General features: G+C 37.6%; 1 protein-coding gene across 2 annotated transcripts; it reads right to left on the bottom strand.

Moving 5' to 3' along the window:
- Positions 1 to 223: 223 nt before the first annotated feature.
- LOC119597363 (oxysterol-binding protein-related protein 9-like) lies at positions 224 to 10,378 on the bottom strand. 2 transcript variants are annotated; one of them, XM_037946922.1, is made up of 7 exons: positions 10,246 to 10,378; positions 6,398 to 6,526; positions 4,976 to 5,053; positions 4,286 to 4,504; positions 3,606 to 3,897; positions 2,065 to 2,185; positions 224 to 459 (listed from the first exon to the last, which is right to left on the bottom strand). In XM_037946922.1, exons 1-7 carry the CDS (start codon positions 10,351 to 10,353, stop codon positions 423 to 425), a joined length of 984 nt encoding a protein of 327 aa, XP_037802850.1. In that variant the 5' UTR covers positions 10,354 to 10,378; the 3' UTR covers positions 224 to 422. The 2 variants fall into 2 exon arrangements, with proteins under 2 accessions (XP_037802850.1, XP_037802851.1); XM_037946923.1 differs by lacking the exon at positions 224 to 459 and adding an exon at positions 1,344 to 1,439.
- Positions 10,379 to 11,036: the final 658 nt, after the last annotated feature.

Below are 11,036 nucleotides of genomic sequence, written 5' to 3'. Positions count from 1 at the left end.
AAATAAGAAATAGAGATTAGGAGGAGAGACAGAAAAAGAAGTAGAATGAGAGGAAGGAGAAAAGAGGAAGGAGGAGGGAGAGGAAGAAGAGAGAGAGAGGAAGAGAGAGAGAGAGGAGAGAGGAAGAGGAGAGAGAGAGAGAGAGAGAGAAGAAGAGGGGAGAGGAGAGAGGAGAGAAGAGAGAAAGAAGAGAAGGAGTAAGAGAGAGAGAGGAGAGAGAGGAGAGAGAGAGAAGGAGAGAGAGAGAGAGAGAGGAGAGAGAGAGAGAGAGAGAGAGAGAAATGGGAAGTTTCGAGCACAGGTCTTGCTCCTTCAAGGGGGGGCAATCCCCCACTCCCACACGTGGCTTGCCAGCCCTCTCCACCCCAGGGCAGGAACGGCACCTTGCACCACAACTATCCTCCGTTTCACAAGTTAATCACTCAGCTATTGGGCAGCGCTGTGAGGCACGAGATCACCCTATAAATAAATACGACTTTTTAAACATTCTTGCACTGGTGGGGCACTGGGCAGCTGTGGCCCTCTCGTGTCAGTGGGGCAGGACAGGGGCTGGTGGGTGCCATGGGGGTAGAGGGAGGGGTGGAGGATGCCATGGTGGTAGAGGGAGGGGTGGAGGATGCCAGGGGGGTAGAGGGAGGGGTGGAGGATGCCATGGAGGGTGGGTGGGGGAGGATACCATCAAGGGTAGGGGATGGAGGTGGTCATGGGGTGGGGCTGGGGTGGTAGAGGTCATGGGAGATGCTGGGAGTTGGAGGAGTGGGGGGGGGTCTCTCTCTATCTGCAGCTGCTTTCCTCTTCTCTGCGAGCCTTAAGGGCCTAAGTCTTGTGTGTCAGAGGAATTACTGTCCTCAATTGAAATCTAATTTTTTCTATATGTGTCTTAAATAGGTAAGATTATGAAAAGTTCCTCAGTGTGTTGACAAGACTATGACTAGCTAGGCTAAGCTTTTGCAATAAGCAATATTGGAAATATGAAGCCAGGCTTGAATATCATATTGATTTTGTAGTAAATGCAAAACAACAAAAAAAGAAAAAAGAGAAAAGAAAACAAAAAAATACAGACAAGCACAAACTCAGACAAACAGACAGATGCACACAAACACACACACTTACACACAAACACACACACATATATGCGTACTCACACACACACACACACACACACACACACACACACACACACATCTATTTGCATACATTTAAAAAGAACTTCACACTAAAATCAGCTTCCTTTCCTTGTTTCTTTCACTCCCAGCTATGACTGCATCATTCATCTTTTCACTGTTGCAAATTCTTGCAAAGAAAAAAAAAAAAAAAAACAAAAAAAAAAAAAAAAAAAAAACAAGCAACAGATAAAAAAAATATAAATAAATATATAGACAATAAAGAAGAGACCATCATTCTACCCTTCATCTCTACGTGTGTGTGCTCTCCTGGAACTATCAAAAAAGGGGAAACAAAAAATGAAAAAAAGAAAGAAAAATGGAATAAAAAAATAAAAAAATCCAGAAGAATAAATATATAAATATTTAAATAAACAAAGAGATAAGGAGAAATGATAAACAGTTATGATTAGAGTAATGATAAGAACAGAGATTACCACATTAATAACATAAGGACTAAACGATGGCAACAATAATAAACCCAAAAATAGTATTAATAAAAAGTATTATCAACAAACTATAATAATAGTAAAATTCATTATATTACCAATAATAACAACAGTAATAATAATGATAATAATGATGATGATGATGATGATGATGATGATGATGATGATGATGATAACAATAAAAATAAAGTAGTAGTAATAATAATATTAACAATAATAATAATAATAATAATAATAATAATAATAATAATAACTACAACAATGACAAAGATAATAATATTAATGACAATTGTAGAACTTAAATGATAATCAGTGACAAGAATAAAGAAACAAAGAGCGAGTAAAAATAGGGGAAAATATATCAAAAAAGAAAAATCCGTAACAATAATAAAAAAAGTCAATAAAAATGCAAGACTTTACTGACTGGCCCCAGCAAAAAGGCTTGTACTCACCTTGGGCTCTGAGTTGGCGTTGCATTGGCAAACTCATCAGCATCAAAGAAATCCTCATCTTCGGAGCTGGAATAGGAGGTTTCGGGCACGACGCTGTCTGGAGGGACGAGGGTGCTGGGAACTGTGGGGGGGGGATCAAGAAAATTTGCCTTAATTGTCAAAGTTGCAAGGCTAGCGCACACATGAAAATGGAAAGGAGGAAAGATAAAAGATGGAAAGAAGAAACAAAAGGAAGTGTTTATGGTACTACATTCTGATAATAACTTCGAAAAGATGTGTAATCCTGTTGAATCACCTTTAAAAGATAATACAAATATCTGATCAAAGCAATTTAGGAAGAAAGATAAATAGGAGATAACTTTTCAAAGTTAACTCTAGTTTCCCCATTAACATTAATGTTGACCAATTGGCAGAATAGGAGCGTTTATTCAGCTTATATTACATGGGTTATCACTAAGCCAGGGAGATGCCCTGGGGATGAGGAAAAGAGGATGAATAACCTCAATGAAGATCCCCAGCAGCAAAATATTCCTTCCATTTAGTATGTTCAAACAAGCATTTGGTTCTTGAGACATATACTACAGGCCACTGAATGGATACTGAAGCATGTCACATTTCTAGGGTTACGAAACTGAGAGCATGGGAAAAAGCCAGGTGTGAAATAAAATAAGGAGTGATGTAAAACTATGATAGAAAGAGTCTGTAATCCAATCAAGACGATTTAACAACTTAAGAAAACTGGTCAATTGTAATTAAGAATCTGAAGACTGAAATCTTAAAAGGTTGATACATCTGATACAATGTTTAAATATTATGAAACTGAGTTGCTGTTTGTCAGTGAACCCAATGACAAAGTATAATCATCAATATTTGTGAATGATATGCTATGTTTACATTTGCATTCATTCTCTCTCTCTCTCTCTCTCTCTCTCTCTCTCTCTCTCTCTCTCTCTCTCTCTCTCTCTCTCTCTCTATATATATATATATATATATATATATATATATATATATATATATATCACTTTCCATCTCTGATTATCTCTCTTTTTAACAGAGCACAATGATTTACATGAGTAACAATTATCATTACACAGCATCAGAGTTTGTTCCAGAATTAACAAAATATAGATGATGAATTATAGAACATTTTAAATGGCACTTCCTTTAATAAACCCAAGCTTGACCAGGTTTTGCATGCTTGTTTGGCAACAAACAGTTTCTTGCATATGTTTAAACTCTTTCTATATATATGACCTTTCATTTTTTAAACTAAATCATTCACCTCTGTACCAAATGACTAGGAATACATTGGCAGTCATTTTTAACCCATTAATATAAAAAACAACAAGATTACTGGTATATATTATGCCAAAAAATTCTCCTTCTTTATGTGTAAAAAAATTACTTCCATCAATGGAATGCTAGTTTGTACGACAATGAATTTCAAGACAATCATTCTTTTTATGGTAAACATCTTATGGACTTCCTATACCTTTTTGAACGAGGAGAGAGAGAGAGAGAGAGCATCTCTCAAGGTTTACCTGGGCTTCTCTGGCGCATCCCTGCAAGCGCGTTGGCTGCCTCGGCGCACTCCCGACCCACTTCGATCCCCGTTTGCACTGTTGGGGAAACAGTGAGTGGTACTCCAGGCTCCCCGGTTGAGGATACTAACACTCCTCCTCTCAATCCTCCTCCTCCTCCATCAGAACCCCCCTCCCCACCTCCTCCAACACTTGCTCCGCCTAAAGATGACGCAGACGGAGATGTTCCTTCGGGGATGGCATTGCAGGGATGGTAAACGCCGTTGACTGGAAAAGCAGTGTTTTTGGCGATCTGGAAAGATGGCCACACGTGAGTTGGCTGAGGCTTAATTTCCGAGGCCCAAGGTACTCATTTTATAAGGCTTAATATCATTATGTAGGACTTATCATTAGCTATGAAACAAGAATTAGTAAGAGGTTAATTTCAACAAACAAAACAAAACTTATCTGAAAAAAAAAAAAAAATATTTATAGACTTCCTTGATCTTAATCCTAAATAAGCAACCCAATCCTATAAGATTTCACAAAAATTGCAAAATCTGACAATGAATTTCACGTCCATTTGAATAAATTTTGAAATACATGCAAGAAAACACTAATCTCAGCCTGAATTAAACTTGAAATATGCCCAAGAATATTGATAAATAAAATCCGGTCAACTGACAAAGCCAAACACTCACCTGCAGCAGGACAATGGAATGCTTAATAGACTCCAATACATTGTTAATATTTCCGATGACTGCCTGGCAGCGCTGCCTGTCGGCTTCATCCTCCGTTGTCAACATGTGCTTCTCCAGGACAGTTGTTTGGTCGATCAGGAGCTGCAGGTATGCGTCACTCTCCGTTAGCTTCTTGTCGAAGTCTGCCATGGTGGGAGCTGGTTTAGAGGGATCCCACCTCTGTTGAAGGTAGAGAAAAGAAAAGAAATGCATTAATTTCTCAAGGTAATCATTAGTGATGAAGGGACCTTACTAATTTGATAGTTGTAAATGCATATCAAGTAGATGATAGATACTGGACACAATGTTACTTTGGCTTCCCTTTGATATTACAAGTACATATCAAATTTCCTTCAAAAGGAAGTCTTTCACTTCCATGGCTTTATAATCCTATCTAGCTTTTCCAGTACAGCTTGAACCATTTCAACAATCCAATCCACCCTTGCAAGCTAAGATTTTCTCTCTATCAAAAATTACTCACAGCTGTTATTTAAACAACTAATCATAAAAAAAAAAAAAAAAGATACTCTTTCACACAGTTGTCATAAAAAAATCTTAACCATAGTGCAGTCTCACAAATTGGATAATTATATATACAAAGACTTGAACACATAAAGAGAATCTGAAGAATCCAACGCCACTGGCACTTACCCTAATGGACGGTGTGTGTCTGACAATGGTGTCTTCCAGGCCACGGATCCACTTCTCCCGCTCATCTGGGTCATGTGCCTATTAAGAGGTTACTGCTGTGTTAATCCTTTAGGCAAACTATATGTATAAAAAAAAAATTTGTTAACTGTATCTTATGAGATGGAATCGCTAAAACCATTGATGCTGGGAGTGTATCTCTGCAGCTTTGTTTATTATGGTTGTATGGTTTTATTTCATTGTGTTTTGTTTACACACTGATGGACCCAAAAGGTTGGTTCACCAGAGTCTGATAAAACACTTTACTTTTTACTACTACTATTATTGCTAATAATATTGTTTTAACAAAATATAGTTATAACTGCTCTTCATGATATAATAATAATAATAATAATAATAATAATAATAATAATAATAATAAAAAAAAAGAAGTAATAATCATCATCATCATCAAATAATAGTGATGATAATAATAATAATAAAATAATCCTAATAATAAGGAATCAATAATAACTACAGAATAATATTTCCCCCCAAAACTCAATGTATGAAGTAAAGAGGTGAGGCCACGTAAGCCTTCATGCAATCCTAGTGAAAGACTCCTTGGTGAAGTTCATAAAATTTCAGATTATAAAATAAAACCACTGTAGACTGTGCACGTTCCCTGCATCAGTTGGTTAACCCACTGGATCCAGTGATGTGCCAGACATGTCATGTGAAAATCTGGCTGAAGGGCAGGTGATGCAATGGCGCGCCAGGAGTGCACAAAGCACAAAGATTACACTCAGTGGGCATTTAGGTCTGGGCTCTTGCATTATTTCCGCCCATAAATGAGCCATGGCTGGAAAAGCACTATTTCCATGCTCAGGATCCTATTCCTGCCCATTGCGACCTTCAGCACAGAAAGTGTTACAGAAAACTGAATAATACAAATAAAGTAAAAAAGTGGAGCAAATAACAAAATGTTTCTTATTATTATTGCACAAAGTTGTAAACTACCTAGAAAGATGATATAGAGTCTGGGATGGGAAAAGAGTCTATTCTCCTCTTGTTATAGCATATAAAATGACAAATACAGAGACCTTGAAAATTAGTAAAATGAGAAAAAAACACTTAAACAAAAAAAGAGATTGTATAATTATGAAGAGGAGTCAAGGATTCTTGACACTGAGGGTCTGATGCGAGTAGTGACTCAAGAGTGTCACCAATCAAGAAGGCCTAATGCCCTGATTTTGGGCCATGTTTTTTTTTGTTGTTGTTGTTGATTTTGAAACTCGTCTCATTTTCAATAAATCTAGTTTGTGCATTGTGCATTTCTACCATAATGATAATAATGATGATAAAAATAACAATAATAATAACAACATTAGCAATAATGATAATAACAGCAGCAAATGGTTATGATTAAAACTCCAGCTGACTCACCTGGAAGTGGAAGGTCTTGGCATCCACAGTGATGGTGAATGTGGAATCGTCGTCGTCATCAATCCCAACCACCGCTCCCTTGAGACGCACACAACCTCTGCGCGCTCCTCGCACCATCTTCTCCTTGGACTGCAATGGGGGGATAAGGAGGAAGAGGCCTTCAGTTTGTGGGCTAAAGCAAGTCAATCATGACCCTCACTCAAAGTCGTTTTTTCTGTCCTTCCAATTCGGCCAACCTCTTCCCAGTTCCATTTTCGTCATAGTTATGTTTAATTTTTTATCAAAGGGGCCGTTCCTTCCCTCACAATTTTTAGCATGACCATTCTACTTTCATTTAAGGGAACAAGCATTAAACTTACATGTAAACCAAGAAAAGCAGAAGAAGAAGAAAAAGAAGAAGAAGAAGAAAAAAAAAAAATGACAGCAAAAAGTATTGGTACCCCTAAAAAGGTAGACTTCAGAATCTAGTCATTTACATAATACCTCTTAGGTGACATTATGCCCCAGTAAATGTACAAATACCTTGGGATCTTTAATCTCTAGAGGCCTACATGCCACTACTTTGGGAATATCTTGCAGTGACTGCCAAAATCTGCCAGGCATCTTTCTGAGGCTTTGTTGCATGAATAATATATACATAATGTTGTCTACTAAGTCTGATACTTAACCTCTAGGGTTCTGTTCACTATGATTACGGCATGCCACATCCTGTGGGGTCGGTCCTATTCAACCTAGTCCTGCAAGGCTTGTCAAAATGATGGTCTTTATTCCCACCGCATTTTCATTAAAAATGAGATGAATGTAGTGTTACTGTCTGGCAAGTTTTCTGCCTAATACCCATGCTATCATCTCACCCCCACTCCCCTGGAAGCCCTCCTCTCCCTGAGCAATTCAGTCTCGTTCCTTTTCATGCTATGTGGCGAGTGTAACTTCGGAATGAATTCTGGTACTGTGTTACATATTTCCTTTCCCACTGTTTCCTTTAACATGTCATGCTACTAAATATCACATAGTCACCTGGTATACAGTTGTCATTTTACTATTTACAAAACTAGATACATATACCTATACCTAAACACACATTTCCTCACTGGCATGTTTTTGATAAGTGATCCCCATTTTCATTCTTACATGAGGGGTAACTCTTATGGTGCATAAAAGCAAGCTCTTGAAATGCCAGAATACAAAATCTACTTTCAATCTACCTTCATGAAACTTAAAAGAAAAAAGAAGAAAGAAGAAGAAGAAGAAAAAAATCTGGCTTGTTTCATGAATGAGACAGACATGCTGGAGGAATTTATGATATTGTATAGATGAGAAAAAAAATAATCATAAGTGAATCATATCAGACAGATTACAGAGCAGTGATAGGGTAAGAATGATCTTTTTTCTTTCCTTCTGATATCTCAGTAAAAGATGCCTTGTTATCTAAATACACATATACATAAAAAGTAACTGGCCTAATATAGTAATAATAATAATAATAATAATAATAATAATAATAATAATAATGATAATAATAATAATATTTTCTTAAAAAATAAATAACAAGGTAATTGTTTCTGAAGTAAGCTCACCTGTTACTCGAGCCAACAACTTCTGAGACTCTTGGCCATCCACAAACAATCCACGAATATCACTGACTCCACCATTCTCAGTATGGTCATTAAGTAAATATATACAGTGACAATCCTAACAATAATCATAGGCCTATTAGAATAAATAACAATAAGAAAAATAATGCTCAGGCAAAATAAAAAAGAAACAGTTTTCTGCCAAACTTATTTCTAATTCCCCGACCTTTGTTATTTTAGGATCAGATGTACTGACTTCTGAACCTATTTATGAGGTCAAGTGGAATGGAACTCTAAACACACATATAATTTCCTTTTTGCCTTATGACAATCATAATAATAACATAATTCCAATACAATAATTACCATAATAATTGCTTTAAAAATTACTTGTGCCAGCACACACACACTCACTCACTCACTCACTCACACACACACACACTCACACTCACACTCACACTCACACTCACACTCACACTCACACTCACACCCACACTGACACACACATAGTGTATATATCTATATACATAAACATACATACATACATACATACATATATATATATATATAATATATATATATATATATATATATATATATTATGTGTAATATATATATATATATATAATATATATATATATATATATATATATATATATATTATGTGTATATATATTATATTATATATATATATATATATATATATATATATATATATATATATATATAAATTACGTCACTCAGCATCAAAAAAATTTACGTCAGTAATCGACTACATTGGCCAGAGATATTATATAGTATTCATGAAGTGATGATATAAAACCACGTGAAAATACTGATATGTATTTTGGAAAGGAAAGGAAAGAAAAAGAAAGAAAGAAAGAAAAAAAATCACCGTATTTATAAAATACACTGAACATAGAATTATATCAATATGGAAGTGATAATATAAACCTGTTGAAACTAAAGTTTATCTTATAAAATAACCACTGTTTCAACTCCATGGTACCACACACTGCTTATTTTATTCAGACTATAGAGCGAATAATGAATAATGAAGTATGGAGTCTATATAACAACAAAAATATCCTACTGTCTTGATTTATCAGAAAATATGGTAAATAGAGACCTTAGAAAATAATAATACTGAAATTACAACACAGATTCTTAGTATTACGAAGAAAAGGCAAGGGATGCTGGTATTGGGCATGAGTGGTCGCTAGGGTGAAGATATGAGCCCACAGCAGCGGGGCCCGGGCCACTATGAATACAACCCGGGAGAGAGGGCTTACGCATCAGGAAGTCACCCGTCGGCAAAGGGTTAACATTTATGCAAATCATTATTACAGAGAAGAAGGGTTCAAACACAACTAAACGTATCAGAAGTAGAATGAATCATTAAAAATAGCAACAAATTAATAACAAAACTAATAATGAAAGCACAAATGAAAGAAAACTGACCACTTTAAGTATATGCAAGCACCAACTCAAGGAAATTCATGTTCGGCTTCCTTTATGTATATGGTTTTGAGACGGCCACTTAGGTGGTGTTACATGTCCGCAATAGGCCTTAGTAGTGAAAGATCGAGACAAAGAGAGAGAGAGAGAGAGAGGAGAGAAGAGAGAGAATGAGGAGAGAAGAGAGAAAAGAAGAGAGAGAGAGAGAGGAGGAGAGAGAGGGAGAGAGAGAGGGAGAGGGGGAGAGAGGAGAGACAGAAAAGAGAGAGAGAGACAGAGGGGAGAGAGAGAGAGAGAGACAGAGAGGGGAACGAGAAAAGAGAGAGAGACAGAGAGAGAGAGAGAGACACTTAGGTGGTGTTACACGTCCGCAATTGGACTGTGTAGTGAAAGATCGAGATAAAGAGAGAGGGAGAGAGAGGGGGGGGGGGGGAGAGAGAGAGAGAGAGAGAGGGGAGAGAGAGAGAGAGGGAGAGAGAGAGAGAGAGAGAGAGAGAGAGAGAGAGGGAGAGAGGGAGAGAGGGAGAGAGGGGGAGGAGAGAGGGAGAGAGGGAGAGAGGGAGAGAGGGAGAGAGAAAGGGAGAGAGGGAGAGGGAGGGAGGGAGGGAGACCAGGCACATGCAGGAGAGTGAGAGGGAAAGAGAGAGACGCAAGCACGAAAGACAGAGAAGGAAAGTGGAAGAGGAGGAGAGACAGAAGGGAGGATGATTGGCAGAGCGAGCGGGAGGGCAGTCGCCCCATCCCTCCCCCGCCCTCCTTCCGCCCTCCCACAGCTCTCCAGAGCCCAACCCGCCCTTCACCCTCCTCCTTCCTCACCGTGTAGTAGGAGAGGAGTCCTGCGCTGTCATCCAGGACGAACCAGCGGTACTGCCAGCCCTTCATCACGTTCGTCCACTTGCTCAGAGGTCCTTCCATCACTGCCATCTTGCCAACTATAAGCGGTGGAAGGAAGGGGTGGAAATAAACAGGGAGGAGGTCTGAGAGGAATCGCATCCATCGAAGAGGGGTTTGGATTCGACTAATGAAGGTTTTAAGAGAATTTTATTTTAGTTTAGACAATTGGAAGCGGAGATAAAGGGGGCTGGATTCTCCTTTGACGTCTTGTTTACATCGCCTCAGGTCGTCTATACTCGGGGCGGACGGCGCGAAAGCAGACGATGCGATTCGAAATGTCTCCGACTTTTCGTTAGATTTAGATTTTCTTCCTTTGAGTTAGATGTGAGAAATTTCCGTTTTTGACATAGACTTTGATCATTTTCTCCTTTGAATTAGATCTGAGAAATTTTCGCTTTTGAATTAGACTTTGATTAGATTTTCTCTTTTGAATTAGATTTAAGAAATATCAGCTTTTGACTGAGACTTTGATTTTCTTCTCTTTCGAAAAAAGATTTAGAGATTTGCTTCTTCTGAAGTAGATTTAGTGAATTTATTCTTTTGAATTCAACTTGGAAATGTTTCTCTTTTGAATTACATTCAGGAATTTTCCTTTATTTGAATTACATTTCGATTTTATCTCTTGATAAATAAATCGCTAAATGGCCTGAGGACTGTAGATGCAGAAAAAAAATCCTCTTAGGTAGACTTAGAGAATTTCCTCTTTTCAATAG

Source organism: Penaeus monodon, chromosome 39 (genome assembly GCF_015228065.2).
Source record: "Penaeus monodon isolate SGIC_2016 chromosome 39, NSTDA_Pmon_1, whole genome shotgun sequence".
In the NCBI taxonomy this organism is placed as follows: domain Eukaryota; kingdom Metazoa; phylum Arthropoda; class Malacostraca; order Decapoda; family Penaeidae; genus Penaeus; species Penaeus monodon.
The sequence above is the reverse complement of the archived record's forward strand: the minus strand, read 5'-3'. Positions and strand labels throughout refer to the sequence as shown.